General features: G+C 33.0%; 1 protein-coding gene across 1 annotated transcript in view; it reads left to right on the forward strand.

Annotated features, from left to right (window-relative positions):
• The window catches only part of LOC118192925 (ATP-binding cassette sub-family G member 5), a 90,945-nt gene that overhangs the window by 62,089 nt on the left and 8,581 nt on the right, over positions 1-20,275 (forward strand). Inside the window, exons 6-8 of the mRNA XM_035363936.2 lie at positions 10,204-10,395; positions 17,796-17,876; positions 20,018-20,237. Of these exons, the coding sequence (XP_035219827.1) occupies positions 10,204-10,395; positions 17,796-17,876; positions 20,018-20,237 (493 nt within the window). The remainder of the gene's footprint in view (positions 1-10,203; positions 10,396-17,795; positions 17,877-20,017; positions 20,238-20,275) is intronic.

The raw sequence follows: 20,275 nt of genomic DNA on the forward strand, positions 1-20,275 counted from the left end.
TAATCTTCAAAATTTTCTTCAGATTCCCTACCAATTAATTGAATGATTTCAGATGGCATTAAAGTCAATAAACATGAAACCCAATCTTTAGGATTAATCTTTGTCCTTTTAGCTTGTCTTTCAAATAAGGATAAATAAATCACAATATCATCGTGTCTTAAATTGAATTTGGGAATAAGCTTAATTAAATCAAAATTATGATGTCCATTTTCATTTGTTGGTGGAGTTTGTGTTAGTCGAACACGAGATTCAATTTCGAGTTTCCTCAATTCAAACTCCATTTGCTCTCTTTTCTGCTGTGCTTCTAATTCTTCTTTCCTTCGCCTTTCCTCAAGCTCTTCTTTCTCCTTTCTTCGCTGTTCCTCAATCTCTTCTTTTTCCTTTCTTCGCTGTTCCTCAATCTCTTCTTTCTCCTTTCTTCGCTGTTCCTCTTCTTTTCTTTTCCTCTCTTCAATAATCGTTAAAAACACTTATTTAGCAAATGCTTCATCATATGTATCACTTTGAATTATTTCATTTTTTATCGCCACGATTTTCATACTTGGATCTACTTGAATTTCTAATTCAGCAGCTAAAGCCAGCAAATCCTCTTTTTTCCCACGTCCCATAAAAGCCATGTCTCGATTTTATTCAGCCAATAGACTCTTAGTTTTATGAAAAGCTATTTTTTTTCTTTTCTTTTTCTATTTAAATATAATTCACAATGAATTTAATTTTATTTGACACGAAAATCAATCAGTAGAATCAATACTTAATGTGTTGTTCACCTACTCTGGCGAGTCAAACGAAATTACATTTGAACACTGGCGTATTCATTACTTTGAAAATTACATTTGAACACTGGCGTATTCATTACTTTGAAAATTACATTTGAACACTGGCGTATTCATTACTTTGAAAATTACATTTGAACACTGGCGTATTCATTACTTTGACAAGTAAATAAACTAAGATTCCATGACGGAAACAATAATTAACTTTTCATAATCTTAATTAACTATTTTACGTTTCCAAGGTAAATTGAGCTCTCACCTGAGTTATTTTGGTTCGTAATTATATGCGGGGAAACTCCGATCCTGTCGACTGCGCCAGTAAAAATCCTTTCCTCATTTCAATATAATGAATATTGAATCTTGTAGGAAGAATAAAGCTAATTTTTCAGAATAAACAAAATACTTTTATTTAAATTTTAAAACAGAACCAAAAAAAAATAAATACTGCAGCTCTAAACTATCAAAATTTTAAACTGTTAACTACTGCAGTTAAAACTCTTACAACCAGTCAAAAATTAAAAACATTCAACTCTCTAAACAAAAATATATATAAAAATCTTTCGAATCCTCTTCTTGTTGCCACACCGTAAAATGCAAGTTCTTGTCCTATTATTTATATTTCACGTTCTCTTTAAGTCACGATCTTCACAAGTCATGATCTTTACAAGTCACGATCTTTACAAGTCCCGATCTTTACAGTGGTCATAGTGAAAGAAAAATTAATGCTATGTAACAAAAAAGGTACTTGCATATTATCTCAACCGCCTCAGTAGAACTCGCCAAATTTTCAAAATTCGCCAAATGCGGGCAACGAGGCACATAACGATTCCTCAGGCAACCATGCTCGTAACAATCCTTCAATCAAGCAACGTTGCCATTTTTTTCTTTTGTTGTATTCCAACGGCTTTTTTAAACAAATCGTGATATTTTATGCCTCAGTTTAAAAATATGCTTTTATGGAATTTGCCAGCTGGAAAAAACTGCTGTAAAATTTCTTCAGAAACACTGAATTTTGAAGCAAAATTTCTAAGGGAACAACGAAGCGATGCGTTTGGTAGATAGCCGATGTTATCGGAGTTTGCGTGATGCCGTTTCTCTGATTTTTTTAAGTATAAACGATCGATGTGTACTTGGGGAGAAGAATAGCACAAAAAAGTACTGAAAAATTTGTGTTGAAATGTATGTTTTATTTTTTAATGTAATGCTTATTTAAACATTAAAATTTGGTAAAATTTTTCTAAAAAATGATAAAGAACTACCTTTTCTGTTTAGCAGACATGCACTTGAAGCATTCTATTCAGGTAAAAGTAGTTTATTTTTTAATCTGAAGGCTGGAGAAATTTGTATTCAATCCGTGTCTAAATAGTCTAAGTTTTCGTTAACTGATATAAATTTTTTCCATTTATAGATTTAAAACAGTTAAAAGATATTTTCGTCATGTTATCATGCATTTTCTTCCAGACTGAACTGCATAGATTACCTTGAAAAATGAGAGAGTTTTTCAGCAGCATATTCAATATCTAGAATGAGATCGATTTTTTTTTTCTGTGTGTGATCCTTTTTTAAAAATCTTTTTGCTTTAAAAGTAAGAAATAGCGTCGATGTAATTCTTTTATAAGATGAACACGGCTGTTTGTGAATTTAATGTTATTGAAACTAAATTTTTAGAAAATAAATACCGAGTGAATGTTATAGAATCGTAAATATTTTAAAGTTATCATATCTTTCTGCATAGATTTTGTTTCATTTGCTATATGTGCAAGTGCGTTTTAGTCAGGCAAAAGCTGTTTTAAAAGGGGAACTAAAAACGACAAAGGAATTAACAAAACAAAAGAAAAAAAATCTGAAAGGTTTCAGATTTTAAATTACGTCCAAAGGGGCGTTTTTTTAACGTTTTGTGTGTTACCTTTATTTATTAAATATCATGTTCTTTGCACTTAAACCATAAAAGTCAGTTCAATAGCAATGTCGCCAAATAATTTTAAAATGAGCATATCTTTAGAATTTCCGATACACGGTTCCGCGCGCTGGAGGTAAAAAGTTTTTTTTTTTTTTTTTTTTCCCATTGAGTGTTGCCATTGTTCGCTTTGAAATCCTTGAGTTTGTTTATCGAAAATTCGTTAAAGTTTTACAAATAATGAAATCGATCATAAAACAAATTCCAAATTTCAAATTTGGTCTTCCACATGCCCATATTCGTTCGTCATTCAAAATTCGATGGCTCTATGTAGGGTTGTTGTTTTTTCATTATTTAATTTCTTCAAATATAATGCGAGAATCTAACATTTAGTGGCAACAGTTTGAAAAGTGAAACGTACATTTATAGTGATTCAACGCAAAATGGCAAAACGAAAGTAATAGTCCTTCAGGAGCATAAGTGGCCGAGCGGCAAAATCGCTGAACACAGGTAGTTCGACGCAGAATGAAATGCCAGCGAACGAAATAGCTCCATGAGAGTTTTAGCCTCCTAGCACCTCTAAAGCCATGTTTCTCACCTAAATCCTTAAATTCTTCAACAAGCGCTGGATAGTGGAGGACGAGGATCATGCACCTGTTTACCTCTGGCAGACGCTAAATGCCCCGTTCTTCGTCACGTGTCTAACGTGAATGCGAACCGGTTTCCCTCAGAAAGTCCTCCATGATAGCCTAGAAAAGCATCTTTTCTGGTACGCCATGTGTGCTGTGCCGTAATCTAAATAATCAAATCCACTCTTAAGGGAATATTAGCATTAATATCCATCCTGTTAGTCATAAATATATAAATCACAGTAAATTATCCACTTAATAGAGAATTTCAGTGTATTTATTCAAATATTTTATTTTTTATTATATATTTCAATATTTATAATATTAAGAAAAGATAAGTCCTTCGTGTAGTTTATTAAATATAAGTAATTTGGAGAAAATTATTAATGGTAATGAACTACACAAAGGAGTTATGATTTTCAAAGCTTTCGAATATAAGTCTGGATAGACCCTCTGTCTCTGTTATTCAGGCTCAGCATGCTGCCAGTTATTTGAATTTCGTTTTTAGCAATTACCTTCAGTTTTGAGTACTTTGACTAACTATGAGAAATTATGCAAGATAAAAATGTTGCAACATTAGAAAAATAATTTATTAACGCTGAAATTAAAAATGCTATTAAAGGATTTGTCGCTACGGTATGTGGAGTTTGTATGAAACACAATTACTTTGGACATCCTAAACTGATAAAATGAATGATAATGTTAATTCCAGCATTTTACAAGAATATTATTGAAGTGTAAATTTTATAAATCTCGGTTGAGTAATTTTTAGTGCAGCAGTATGATAACTTCAAAAATGACTTAATAAATTATGTATAAATGAAACAGTTTTAACGCTTTGTGAATTCCCTTTGTGTCAGGAACCAAATACTCGTATATTTGATGCGGGAAGGAAAACTGGGAACTTTTTTAAGCAGTATCGAAAATAAGCGGAAAATAAAGCTTTCTTGCATATATTTCCTTAGGTACATAATTTTTCTTTGCAGCCAAGCAGAAGCAGATTATAAGCAACAAAAAAATATTTTGCGAATTTTTTTTTTCGTTATCACAGAAATAAACTGTTTAATAAAACATTAAAGTGGTTTCTCATTTAAAAACTTTAAAAAAAAATAAACTTGGCTCGATGCAATTTGTTATTATTTAAGACTAGCTATAATCCATGGATATCAGTTCGTGAGCTGAATTTCGTATTAATTTTTGTAAAGAAACTTATGTGACTTCACAGTTACTGCCTGACATTATGACCTGTTTCACAGTTCTTATTGAAAGGTTCTATTATAGTTAATTAAGTATTCTGAAATCAAACGAAATATTGATTAAAAAAAGGATTTTGTAGTATAAGCGGTGATTAAAACAGCCTTCATCTGCTATTTTGAACTGTTACAAAGAGTTCCATATAAAAAGTAAACTCTTCTCTGGTTTGTGTGAATTGTTGATCATTAGTGCCGTTTGAAGACTGAAAAGAAAATGTGATTTTATCGTATTATAATAATGCATACACAAGTCATGTTGATATTTTGCTACATACGAGTATTAAGTTTCTAGCACATCAGGTACATTCTGCAATATATATATATATATATATATATGTAAGATAAAATTGTATGAATCAGAATTATAATATAACTATAAACATAAATAATCCTCTCTATTCTAAAATCGTAATAACTTATCTGCATTGCGTCATTCAAATTAATCATGCCGATCTTACGTAACCGTTAATACCAGATGCCTCTTGACAACCAATCACCGAATTGTAAACCAAAACTTTTCTCTTCGCGTGCCTCCATCTTGCATAACTACGCACTTCAGCTTTTTCCCTCTACTCTGCTGCTAAGATGTAATTTCGCTGGCTTGCTTTCTATCCCAACAATATCAAAAATGTAAATCTTCTGTGGAAAGGCACGACTAGAGTGCCAAGTGATTGTGGCCACAAATATCAATTGGAAATAAAAATGGAATTAAAACTGCCTCGACTGCCAAGTTCTTTAAATACTACGCAATCAAAATTCTTCTTCAATATGGGTCTAATCACGCATCTACAGTGTTCCGTTTTTCCTTTGCTTGTATTATGACAATTAAGGGGGCAGGATAATTTCCTGCAGCCTGAAACCTCAATGAAAAATTTAATTCAGCTCTTCAAATCATCGTTTTGTGATAAATCCAAGATAATGTGAAAGAAGTGAATCATCAAATTTGTTTTTTCAGTGTTTAAAAAATAACAGATCATTCTTCTGCTATGGTGTTTTGCAAGTGCTTCAAAAAAATAATCACGCGTAGTGTTTACAGATTGAAAGTAATCTCTCGATAAATTAAAATAAAAAGTTCGAATGCCTAGTGAAAGTTAAATCATCAGTGAATAACCGTTTATGAATTTAAGCATTACAGCGAGTTCAAGGTCGATCTGAGTTAGTGTTTTCAAGTACGTGTGACAGAAAATTATTTGCACTTCCGCTTTTAACAGCTCAAAAATTATTACATTCGTGTGAATCTAGCTGAGGAACTAAATTATTTAATGTGCTGCGGATTCTATAGTTTATATTTCAACTTTGGTTAAAATTTCTGCAATTTGTTTTGAGAAAATCTGAAATTCTTGTTCATTAATTTTTCATAATTATGTGTGAGCAAATTAAGTAGTTAATTTTAAGCTATTTAAATTATTCATAGGGAAGGATATTAAGATAAGTTTTTATGTTTTTGAAATTTTGTTGAGAATTTTGAATACAAATTTTATAATTATTCTAAAAATGAAGTTGGTGTAAAAAATAAGTGAAATTATTACAGATACGTAATATGAAATTATGGTAAATGCATGTTAAAATTTATGGGTTATTGTGCGTTAAGTATAGTATGATGAGGGTATACTGGTTCCTTCAACAGATGCCTGTAATTACCTCTGTACAGTTGTTTCCTTCACCCTCTTCAAGTAAGATAATGTTGGAGGCTCTCATTTTATGAGTGTGTGTAATTTTTTTTCTATTATTATTATTATATTTTTTTTATTATGGAATGTATTAATGCAGTTCTCAAAGGCCAGTTACCTTAATGCAAGGAACGGAGGTCTTTTCAAGTAACTGTCTAGGCACCCTGGGCCACCAGTGCAGAGAACACATTGGTTAGCTCACGAGGACAGCCCTATTGATGGATATGTTTGTTTAGAAGTACTGCGAGGCCTTCCAGTTTGGTAAAATCAGGAATTGTAAATGAAAGATGATAACGGTGAAAACCATAATTTCTGAAACTGTTACTCCTATTAAAATATAATTTTTCAATATGGATATTAGTATCATAAATATTTATGTGCATTACATTTAATTATAAGTAATGATTATGTAAAAATTTTTGTGATATTCTGTAATAACAAGAACCTTCCCTGAAGAATTATGATTATGTGAATTCTCAAACAAAAAGACTTTTGGACTAAAATGCTGAAAAAGTCAATAGGACTCTAAAAATTAAAAATTTATTCAAAAAATTGATATTTATAAATAATACTTTACAGGATCAAAATTTTATTATTTATTTATATTTTTTTAAATTTGCTTGTACTTTAACTCTTTTTCTTTAAAAAGGCTTCTCTGTCGCTACGCCTTTTTCTTTTTGAAGGGAGGAATATGTAAGATAAAATTGTATGAATCAGAATTATATAAACATAAATTCTTCCTCTCTATTCTAAAATCGTAATAACTTATCTGCATTGCGTCATTCAAATTAATCATGCGATCTTACGTAACCGCTAATGCAGATGCCTCTTGACCAATCACCAAATAACAAACAAAAACTTCCCTCTTCGAGGGCTTCCATCTTTCATAACGACGCACTTCAGCTTTTGCTCGCTACTGTGCTAAGATGTGATTTCTCTGGCTTGTTTTCTATCCCAACAATATCAAAAATGTAAATCTTCTGTGGAAAGGCACGACTAGAGTTCCAAGTGATTGTGGCCACAAATATCAATTGGAAATAAAAATGGAATGAAAACTGCCTCGACTGCCAAGTTCTTTAAATACTACGCAATCAAATTCTTCTTCAATATGGATCTAATCACGCATCTACAGTGCATCTACACTGCTCCGTTATTTCCTTTGCTTTTATTATGACATATAGGTATGGAAGTGGTGAAGTGTGGTTGACAATCACTGGGCACAAGGTCCGTAAAGTGGAAGTAGTTGATTTTACTACCCTTACCACTGTCAATGTGGATATTGTCCAGCCACACTGGGTCCCGCCAGGCATTGCTTGCGATAGGATGTATGTTCTGCGTTTCACACTACGGAATCTGCTTCTTGTGGTGGGTATTAGATCTTGTGTTCATGTTCGCGGTCCTTGACTACGTAACTGATTACGTCCACAATCCCCAACCATGGTATATATAGGTATGGACATTATGACCCAACCATGGCTACAGTGTTCCGTTTTCCCTTTGCTTGTATTATGACATATATATATATGTCACGGTGAAACACCGAAATCTGGAGAATGTCGACTTTCACCGGTGAATGTCGACTTTCACCGGTGAATGTCAACATTCACATAGTCGCTTGGTGTATGTCCGAAATATTTTCCAAATACTGTATTTCTGAATATATTTCTGAGTTAACCGGTGAATGTCGACATTCACCATGCACTAATGGTGAATGTTGAACATATAAAAATATTATATTTCCTTCTCCGTAATTCATTCGCGAAAAAACGCACTTGAGACTCAGAATAAGAACTTAAGAATATAAGAACTTAAAACACACAGTACATTCAAAATGAGAAAATAGAAGTTATAAACTTACCAAATTATGTGATTCAAATCTTATTTATTACAACAATTTAAACTATTATGACACTTTGAATTGCACAAGAGGCCCTTGCTTTTACAACTGCATTTATTTGTGGAACACTTCCTTTTGGAATGGCAGCGTGTACATATACTCCTCTCTTTTCGACCTACACCAGAGCATATCTGTGATTGTCGACATACACCGGTGAGGGTCCGAATATACAAGAATGTAAAGAAATATTCGATCTTTCACCGACGTATTTGGTGAATGTTGACATTCTCCGGTGAAAGTCGACATTCTCCAATTTCGGTCTTTCATGGTAACATACATATATATATACACAATTTAAATGGTATTGTAGATTAGTTCGCAGCAATAAATTAATCACTTATTTGTAATTCAATTTCATTTGAAATTTAATTAATTTTAAATTTGCTTTTTACGAATAGAGAATGTTTGCTAAATTCAAATATATATATATAAAGGAACAGTTCCATATCTCTCGTTCTACTGGACCGATTGAGGAAATTGAGTTTGCATTTTTCATGCTTCGATGCTTTCATGCTTAGGCTGTATATTAGATTTATATATAGCTACGGTCTAACATAGGTATTTTGACACAAAATTTCATGTTTCCTGAAATGACTTACCGATTTTTTTTTTCCATATTTCGATTCTAAGACTCAGATTATGCCCAAATATTAAATCTTGTAAAATCTAGTGAGAAACTTACCGAGAAATTTAAAAATTGATCTTGACGCACTTTTTGCAGTTTGCGTCAAGAATAATTGACATGACGAAATTCTTAATTTATGGTAACCTATTTTCCTTTCCTTTTCATTGTGCACGAGCGGGAAAAAAAAAAGGTGAATCGTTCATTCTTTCAAATAATTGTAACAAAATGCCTAAAGCACATTTGGCGTTATTATTGCTTATAACAAATATACCAAATTTCAAAACGCGCCAATATATAATTTCACATACATCTTTGGAAATTTTGAATAAAAATCTCTGTTTTTGAGGTATGCCGAGAAATACATACATTAAGGTGGTAATAAAAATTTTTAAAGGTAACAATTTAAAATTTTTTTCTAAAAATATACAAAAATCACTCAAAAATACCAATTTTAAGCACAAATCAGAAAATAATTGCTCACTTTATTTGGACTTAATCTAAATTTCTAACTATGAAAGAAAGAATCAATCAAGTTTAATAAAAAACGATAATAAATATATACCAAATTCCATTAATATTAGGGAACTAAAACTTTGAGAGATAAGTTAAAAACTATTCCTGCGATTTTTACAAAACTTGGCATAGTTTGAGTCGTAGAATCGAACTATGGGAAAAAAATGGGTATGTCGTTTTAGAAAAAGTTCGATTTTATGTCAGAATACCTATGCTAGAACAACGCTATATATAAATTGAATACATATCCTAAGTCGCGCTTTCGAGGCAGTAAATACTCACGTTAAATTTTGGCAATTGGTCCGCCCACCAGCGGCCGAGCGGTAAAGTCGCTGAACACTGGTAGTTCGGTTCGAGGTTCAAATCCCGCGAACAGGCTGGCTGCATGGGTGTTTTCCCCATGTTTAACGTGTATACGAGCCAGTTTTTCTTAGAAAGTCCTCCACGAAGGCATCCATCCCCGTAGGCAGATAGCCCTCGAGGTTTTGCCGTAATTAAATAACCTAACCTAACCTTGTCAGTTTGCCCAGTAGAAGGTAAGATGTATGTTCCAGACCGAATAACAACGATTTTGTGAAAAACATATTTAGTACTGAGTTTTAATATGTCAAAAAATTATAGCATGATCAGATTTTGTAGTAATGTTTGCATAGTGCCCATCGTTAACTTAAGCGTACGCATATTATATTTGTGAAAGAAATTAAACTTTTCCTTTCTCACATTTCATCAAATTTCATTAAAGGAAATATTGTTTTAAACTTTCAGAGGCAAATTAAGATACAGTAAAATCTAGCTAGTAAGGCCAGTATATAAGCAAATGTTGGAACAAGAATACTTAAGTTTTGAAATGCAAACATATTTGAATTCCTTTTTTCATACTTAATTTTTTTTTTTTCTCTTTAATTTTTTTTCAAGTAATACTTCAATAGACTGTTTTGCTTTGTAGTTATGATTCTATTGGATGATCCGACGTATGACCTTGATCCACTGAATACGTATTTCGTGATTTCCATATTATCTAACCACGCCAAGAAGTATAACAGAATCGTTGTCCTCAGCATGGAGAAACCAAGATCTGACATTTTTCCTTTCTTAGATCGAGTAACCTACTTAAGTCTTGGCGAAGTAGTATACACTGGTAAGAATATACTTGCATTTAATATTTTCTAATTCATATTACTCTATATTAATATTTTTTGTTTCAAAACATTTTTCCAAAGTATTGCAAAGTATCAGTGGCGAAGGAAAAAAAAGTTTGTTTCTATTTGTGTTAACCTTTAACCGGCTAGGTCGTGTATACTATATATGGTCTAAAATACTTTCTGTGATGTCTGTAAGAACGTATATGTATATATATATATACCTGTACTTTTAAATAAGTCAAAAGAATTAAGGCAAGGTATTAAAAGTACATAAATCAAGGTACGAGGGACATTTTGTCTTTAAAATCAAGAAAAAACCTCTTTCTTTTGGTAGTTTTCGGAAGTTTAGGTTTTCTTAATGAAACCCCATGCCGGTCAGAGGGTTAAAAGCCTATCAGAATATTTAAACTCGTAACTGCAAAAACTGTTATACAGAACTTATATTTCTCTAAAAGGATCGATCTATTTCTATATAAATCTATCTATTTCTCTATAAATATTTAGCTATCAAGTAGTTTGCGTATCTGAGAAAGGCTTTGCATAGAAAATGCCGTGTTCTGAATATTTTGTTACAACGCTATGAAAATTTCGTGGTATTGTCGAACAAGGGCTATTAATTCAGAAGTCAAACAACAAAAATCAGAGTTATATTTTCAAATTTTCACAGGACTAGTTTCGATGATGTTACCGAACCACCATCCTCAGCTGCAAAAGAGCAAATGAACGAGATAGGATAAAATGATTAGATAAGATAAGAAAGCCAGGACAGGAGATAAGCTAGTGGCGCCATCTGTTGATGAAACCAGAACTAAAACATAATTTCTTTAAAGGCCGAAGGCAAAGGTGGATTGGAATTAGGATCGTTAACTAGAACAGAAAGTTTTTTTTTAATGTTGAATGTGAAAAGCCTCTAGAAAATCTAGTTTTCCAATGGAAGATGTTTTTTGAATAATTTTGGTAGCAGAAAAATTGAAAGTGTGATTTTCGGACCAACAATGTTGGGCAACAGAATATTCAAAACATTGTTGGTCCGAAAATCGCTACTAACAACAACGCGTTGCATCAACTGTGGGCTGAATTAAAAGATATTGTCTGAAATAATGATATGTTAATTGCAGTTTTAGAACTAGGCATGCATACGAACATCAAAACGCTTTAATAGCTGAGTCAGATGTACGCAGTAGCAAGCCCACCATTCAAACCCGAATATTCAAAACAATCTGCTGAAGAATATGGCTGTTTTAATTACATTAGCTGAAACAAGTCTGTAGACAATATTTAGAATCTAAGAAAAAATATTTAGAATCTAAGAAGTAACGAAAATTAGTGTAAGAATTAATTGAATCAAAAGCATTTTTGCAATCTCATCTGCACTGCCCTTTCTCAGCAGCGGAAAAGGGCAATGCAGCTGAAAATCTCTAAACAGTACTGATCCAATAAATGCAATTTTCATTGTTTCTTAGAATTTTACTGATTTTATTTGGCATGCCATTTTTAACGTAGAAGAATGAGTGGCGAGGTTACCTGAACGTGCATTATACCTAAGGTCTCACGTTGCCTTCATCGGGACATATCTCTGATTCATCTTATTATCGCAAAAATTGAAGTAAACAGCACAGGTAGGTTATTAACGTAGTGCGTGGTCTTAACGTTTGAGATCGCTCGTTCTGAATCTAAAGAAGACGAAAGGTCATGGTGACGACTACCCCTGCTTTCAGTTCTCACGAACTCATGTCATGTGTGCAAACTTTGCAGCACTTCAATTTGACAGTCACAGGAGACATGAATTCAAGATAGCTTAGATCAGGTTTGTAGTGCAAATGGAATGAAAGCATATTTCAACCATCCAGCATAATGACGCATTTCTTAAACAAAGTACAGACGTTAGATTCATGTTTAATCTAGGAAAAAGTGCCAGGGAACCAGTCGAAGCTCCCAGAACTGTTTATAGACATCATATTTTGAAGAAATAGCCGTCTGTAAGGGGTTCGAGAAATTCAAGACTGATCAGGAATCGCTGGAAGATGAGCCTCATTCTGGCAAATCGTTGGATGTTTAAGAATAAAAAATTGTGACAATAGTTAGGAAACAGGCAAGCGCTAATCGTTGAATTATATAAGGTAAATGAAGAGTTGAACATCTCCATTGAATCGACTTGCATTTGGTAAGAAAGTTTAGAATGAGCCGAACACGCTGAAAATTTGTTCCGCGAATTTTGAAGGATTATCAAAGGGAATGAGGAAAGCAATTTAAGTCCCAGTCATATTATGTTTCGGCTACGCGGGACTTAACGTCGAAAGGGACAATTCTCAGAATCCGTACACTTCCAAGAAACCCACGTAGCTACGTTAACATTTTCACTTACTACAAAGACTTGAACGCCAAACACTAATTGATTATCGCTCAGATTGAGATCACGTGAGGCTTCAGAAGCAGAACTTTCGTCTGATTGGTTGTCTCTACCCGGGATTGAGGTCCAGCCGAAACATTTTCGGTGAGTTTTGAAAAAATCCCGCGTAGCTGCAACATTGTTTCCGTAGCTAGGCGGGAGTTCACTTCAAGCAGGGATCTTTTTTTTAGGAATCTTCCCGTTTAAGCCAGTGATACCAGAATCTCGTTTCTCAGAAAAGTCCCGTCTATTGGGAACTGTAGCCATGTGTGATAACCTCTTAAGAAAGCTTATTTATTTATTTGAGAGTACTACAATAAATTCTAGCTTCATGAGCTACGTTATCGTTGGGAAGGAAAATGTTGAATCATCGCGCTTTTTGCTTAAGATTCGAAGACGAAAGCCCAGTCTTATGAATGGCATGTACCAACATCTCTGAAGGCCCCAAACAGCATGAAACAGAAGATTGAAAGTCAAGGCCATGTTGATCGTTTTGACAATTAGAGCATTCGCTGCAATGGTTTTGGGCTAACAGTTCTTTATTGTCAGTGCTTCATACAAGTGCTTGTATATTCGCGCGACAGAGTGGAGAAAAATTGAGGACTGAATGGGATTGATCTACGATAATGCTTCCAATCACATGGCGATGTCACTTAAAGAATTCTTTGGGCAGAAAGTGATCTCTTTTTCCAAATATCTCGTTGTTTTATCAGATCTCTTATCCTCTGACTTCTAGCTGTTCTTTCTTACTAAAATAGTTTTAGGGAGTCAACATGTTTTCACAATTCAAGTCATCTAAGATAACTGGATGACACATCTACAACAATTATCAAAACAGCCATTTTCTCAATGCTTCCAAGAATGCTAAGAGCTCGGGAGCAAGTGTGTGTGGTCCGATGAATATTACTTCGAAGGTGATTAGATAATGTATGTATTTAAAAGAAAACTGCTTAAAAAATCTTTTAGGGCATTTAAGGCCAAGCTTTTGAATACAGGGATATGCCATCTCTTAATGCTACGCATGTCGGTTTACAGTAAGGATATAACAATACCTGCGTAAGATATTGCGGCTGGTAGTCCGTATCATCCGTGAACATTGCGTTCCTTTCAAAGGGTTCCTGGACTGAAGAGTCCTATCCCTGTCGAACTTGCGTCACTTTTCGAACATTGAGATCATACGTGTGTCAATCAAATTTTCATTGAGATCAATCGTGTGTCATCAGGCAGAGTCAATAAGCAAAATATGGCATTAATTGTAGATCGATGCTGAGATGGTGATACATGCACTCGGGAAAAAGCAGCCGGAAAGTATTTCCTAGGAGTCAGGCAGATCTGTGCGTTGGGAGAAGCAAAGTTGAGGGCAGTGTCGATGGGCGGAGAGAAGGCTGGTTGTAGTAGAATTTCATCAAGTCACATGATGAGGTGTAGCCAATGGTCGATGAGAGAAGTGTATTTCTGGAAGAGAGCTGAGGGGCCTCATGCAAGCAGTAGTTTTGTGTGAGATTAAAGTGTGTTTGGATTTAGAAATATATTTTCAGCTTTTTTTTTTTTTTTTTCAATTAATTAAAAATATTAGCTTCCTCGCATATGTTAAATAAGATGAGTTATTTTTCCATTGGTGTATCAACTGTTCTAAGCTGTTCTATGTTATGTTTAAGAAGTGTAAAAAATTTAAATATATTACTATTGCCGAAAATGATGTTTAGTTCTTTTAGAGTGGAAAATATGTCTGTAAAAGTGTTGGGACTGAGTGTGGTGTTATTGTTCTGGTTTCTGGTGCTTTGAGTGTTGTTTGATGTAACTTGTGCATATGTTCTGCCTTGTGTGAATGTAGGTGTTTGTGAAGTAGTGTTTTTTGGAGTTAAAAGTGTAGTTTGGTGAACTGTTGGTGTTTCTGAGTGTGTTTTGGGGAAATTTTTCGCAACCGCGATAGGAAGCTGGGTGGTTCTTGGAACAATTAGCACAAATAGGGTTATCAATTTAACCTTGTGTGGGGCAGTCTGTAGTTTTGTGTTGTTGTGCGCATTTAACACACCTAGGTAAAAAGAAGCAATTGTCTGAAGAGTGATTGAAGCGTTGGCAGTTGTGGCATTGAGGTGTAATATTTTTGTTCATGTATTTTTCCACTGTGATGATAAACATACCTAGGTGTGTTTCACTGTATATTTTGTCTATGTTGTGTGTCTGCATGAGTTGTACTTGGAAGAGTGGCATAGGTTGTTTGGTTTTGAATTTTGTTAGTTGAACGACTTTGTGTATCCTAAATGTGTGAGTTCTGTGGATATTTCTTGTGTTTCTGTTGTGATAGGTAATCATCTAATAACTACTTTAATAGGTCTTTTATGTTTTGGTGTGATAACGTAGTGTTCAATGTTATGTTTTTGTAAGTCTAAGGTGAGCTGTCTGTGATCATCTGTTGTGGAAGGTAATAATTTAATGTATTCTCCGCTTATTTTTCCATAGAAAGTGGCTTCTGTGAGTGTTGAGAGTTTCTTAATGTACTGGTTATGTGTGGCGCCATCTGCCGGCTTAACCATAATTGGTGTAGGTGTGCTGTAATTTGTGAGTCGAGCATCTGGTGTTTGTGTGCTATTAATTGATTGTGGTGTTTGAGTGATGTGTGTGTTGGGTTGAGAAAGTGCGTTAAAGTTGTTCTGAGTGGGAATAGAGTTTGATGGTATATTTTTGGGTACTTTAGCAGTCTTGAGTGGTTTCTGAAAGCCATCCGGGTCATCTTCGCTATCTGGAGCATCATCTGGTTTGCGTTTGAGTTGTGTGATTGGTTGTGTGGAGCTTGCATGAGAAAGAGCAAATTTTAACTTACCCCTCAGCTTTTCAATCAGTTTCTTCTTATTGTCCATATCCCTTTTCAAAATATCCGTATGGTAGTCACGGTCCGTAACGAGTCTGCCAGCCGAAAGTACATTGAAGTAACGTTTAGCTGTCGTTAGTCGAGCTTCTTCGTCCTGAATTTCCAATCGTAACGTAGTGATTTCTTGATCGGTAAGAACATGATCAGTGCCCTGGTCCAATTCAGTGTCCGCCGTAATCGAGTTGTCCGAGATCGGATCCGTGCCTTTATCAGGTGGAACCGCTTCGCTACAAGGAGTCTGCTTAGTACGAGCCATATCGACAAGTCACGATTTCGTTAAGTACGAGGTGTTTAAAAATACCTTCTTGTCCAATTAAGGATTTCTAAGACACTAGTGGCCATCTAGAAACTATCTCTAATCAATGCTGTCAAATGGAGATGGATCGTGTATTACATGTTCACAAATTTCTAAAAATTAAGAAGACTTTGAGTTAAACGGCACGTCGATTTGCTGAATGTTTTTTCCGACACGCGACTGGACAACCTAGGGAATGGTGCCTCTCTACAATATGTACTTAACCGTTATAATAATCGTAAGGTAAATAAATTTTAATGCTGAGATTTTATGTTCAAAACCCAATTTTCTATGTATTTGATTTAGATTTAGCTCTCATTTTATACACTTACTTCTTTCTTAGACGTTTAGTAACCAAAAATGCATTCTATTGTTTAATGTAGTCCTGCCATCTAGTGGCAAAGGAAGCAACTTAAAGCTATCGTAAACTTTAAAACACAATTATTTATTAACGTATTAGAAAACTCTAAACGATGTGATATGAAATTCATAGTGTAAAGTTTTATCTTGTAAAACAGTTTTAAGGCTTTAAAAAAGGAATTGCGACTATTTAATAATTACATTCTTATGCTACAAAAGAGTTTAGAAAGTGATTTCATTGTTTAGCAGTTTTATTTGATTGTTTAACTTATGCACTTGTTTCATATATCTTCTAAAATAATGTCATAATGATGACGACGACGTTGCGAAAATTTCTGTTTGAATAACTAGGTTGAATGTATGGAGTTATCTCCTAACAAGAATATAACCATATTTTTTTATAGAATATCTTCAACAAGCACTTTAAGGAAAATAACATTCAGATGCTTTGCCATATTAAGCTAAATGAGCCAAAACGATCGAATGTTATAAATTGTAACAAAATTAGTCTATAATGTTTTTTATTAAAAATAACTGAAAAATATAGAATGGTGCTTCTTTTTCTTTGAAAATATTGATAAAGCTATGAATTTTGATTGCATGATATGGCAGAATAACATACTCCTTAAGAAAAATTACAGTGAGCTGATAGTTTGAAGTGAATGGTAAATGCTCTTTCATGAATATGTTGCAAGAAACTAAGTATTCAGGTTGGTTGTCTTTATATCCAAGAAATGCTTTGTAACCAAGAAAATGCTTTGCATCCAAGAAGAATAATGAATTAAAAACACATTTGAATGAAATATGCAACATGAAAAAGATACTGAATATTGTGTATATTACTGGAACACATTTGTGAATGATATTCGGATTTATGAAATATCAAAGAATATATTTAACTACTGACTGATTTTATCTCAGCTGCTATTTAATGAACTTTGTACCTAAATGCAGTTCTGAATTTTTTAAGCTTTTTAGTGCATTTGTTGTATTGTGTATATAATCAGCTGTTAGAATTCTTGTTAAAATTTTTTAGAAGTTTGCCCGAAAATTGATGACTGTTATGAAGACATACGATGACAGATCTTTAATGGTCGCACTTAACAAATTTTGTATTAGTTCTTTAAGCAATAAAATTTGGATTATAGTAAACCAAATATAATCCGTTTTGATTAAATTTGAAAAAAAAAAAGTAATAATAATAATAAGTACCCACACTTAGTGCTGAATTAATAGCTACATTGTAATTTAAAAGTATGTTATCAAATGTAACATAAAATAAAAAATAAGATAAAACACAGAAACTACTTTACTTGATTGAATTTTTAATTTCAGCATTTCATTGATTATTTTCTTATTTTGGATCAGGCTTCTAAGAAAAGAGAAATGACTACACAGTAAACCGATAACAATTCATAAAGTAAAATATTTCACAAAATTTATATTTTAAAAATTCTGTAATTTTGATTTATATGACTAGGAAGCACCAGAATGTTACTTGATTACTTTGGGAGCATTGGCTTTCCATGTCCAGAATTAGAAAACCCTTTGATGTATTACCGTAAGTAATTTTATTTCCATTTTATAGCTCTTGCATTTGTAAAGTTTTTAAATGATCTATGTTTTGCATTGGTGTATGTATCATTTCATTCTTCCTTTTAATACACTGCATTGCACATAAAATTTTAACTCTCAGCTGGTTATCAACTTACTTTAAGGGCAAACAACAGCTATTTAATAATTTTATCAGTTTTAAACTGTTACTCATTTTACTTCTAGATTTTACATGAGCTCCTTCAAAAAGCTACTTTGAAGTTAAACATAATAATGCTTCTCGATATTGTAAAATATTATCCAAAATGTAGAGCTCAAATATGGCTATGTTGGATTATTTATTCTTACCACTTTCAAAAATTTTTTGGTATTTTTACTGTGTAATATATAAAATGTAAACTGAGTAATATATACAAAATCATTATTTATTCTATTTGTATTATTAATTTTATTAATACTAAAAAAATTAATTATATTCCATTGAAATATTAACATAAGATTAAGAACTAACGAAGTAGTGAATAAACCACTGCAGAAAACTGAATAAGTGATAACCTTGAAAAAATTTTTTTGAATTTAAGGGAACATGAACTAAAGAGGTTTTTATGTTTACCATGATATTTTCATAAGGGGGTTAGGGCTTGAGAAATATAAAATGATATCATTAATTTATATTATTTTATCTAAATTCATTTTTATTATTTATATTACCCATTTCTGTACTAAAACAATTTAGTAAGGCCAAATGATTTAATAATGCTTTGATAAAAAAATTAAAATTTAATTGCTCATTTGCTGCTCAACGCTGGGATATGGGTGTGATAAAACAACATCTGGCTAAATATTTTTGTTGGTGAAGAAAAATGAAAGAAAAACAAAAGCTGTTAAATTATAAAAATGTACATAAAATATTAACATTTTCAACAAAGCAATGAATTCTGTAACAGCAATCAATGATCAATAAAATTAAAAAAGCAGAAAAAAAATCCATAATAAAATATTAACCTTTCTGAAGAAATCCTTATTTTTTTGCACTGTTGTTCTCTCCATGTATACAGTGATTTGTTTTTTCTAATTGCGTAAATTTGACATTTTACATGTTATTGTTTTCCCACATGCTTAGCGATCTGTTTTCGCTTAAAAAACATCAACAAAAATGTGCTTTCAGCGCATAACTTTTGATCTTTTAAGAAGTACAGCTTTTCGTTCTCTACAGTTGATAAAATGCGACATTCCTGAATATATGCAACACTTTTTTTTTCTTTTCATTAGTTGGCAAACTCCGTAGTCTCATTACACTTCCTACCAAGAAAAGGAAAAAAAAAAAAAAAAGTCTCATTGCAACAAAAGCAATGGCTAATGAATTTTAAAGTGGAAACCCTCGCTGATCAACTACACACATGTGCATACTCTGATTGCCACATATACACATTTTGCCAACGTCATGCGTTGCCCATTTTGGCAATATAACATATTATCTCATTAATAGTTTCAGACGGTAATCAGAAAATACCAAAATACAGATAGCCAGTAATAGGCACTGCACATGGCTAAAGCCATTTCTGACATGCAGTTTGAAGAACAGTTCATTTAAAGGAACAAAAATTTGCAATAGCAACCAGAATAAGGTGAACAGCAGTAAGCATACAAGTAATTAGGCTGAAAAATACGAGGTCTAAGATAATGATAGATTGCCTAATAACTTTCTGTATAATATATACAGTACAAAGTCCATAATCCGAACTCGTCAGGACTTCAGCGATTCAAGATTAAGGGTTTTTCCAGATTATAGATCATCAATTTAAATCTGGTAAGATGGCATGCAGAAATTATACAATTAAAAATATGAAACCGTAATTTATGAAATAAAGAGCAATTATGATCTAAAGGGTATCAAATTTTACAAAAAAAAAAAAAAAAAAAAAAAAAAAAAGCTTAATATTTATTTGTTTACTTTATTAAACAATTCTTTCAACGCGCGCATGCGTACAGCATGCATTACGTGCATGCGTAAAGCATACCAAAAAATAGTTTGTGGCCTTTGAGGTCCAGGTTATAGATCATTCCAGATAATGGACGTCCGGATTACGGACTTTGTACTGTATTCACATATAAATATATGAACTCCATCAAACAAATCTTTTATAGTTTGTCTGTCAACTGTTGATCGAAGGACAAGAGAAAGATTTGTGGAATCTAGTACTCAAATATCTGCTTTAGTAGAGAAATTCAAAGTAGAGGGTGCTCATTATAGGAAATACTACTTACCTGTTACCGACACACTGGTACAGAAAGACACTCGTTATAAGCTACCTCTTACTGCTTATGGCCAACCTTCCAGTTGGCAAGTGTTATGCACATTAATTAGGTAAGTTTGGCTACCATTTTTACATATCTGTTCATGTG

Source organism: Stegodyphus dumicola, chromosome 2 (genome assembly GCF_044657685.1).
Source record: "Stegodyphus dumicola isolate Sdum_Otavi_A_Nest chromosome 2, ASM4465768v1".
Classification (NCBI taxonomy): domain Eukaryota; kingdom Metazoa; phylum Arthropoda; class Arachnida; order Araneae; family Eresidae; genus Stegodyphus; species Stegodyphus dumicola.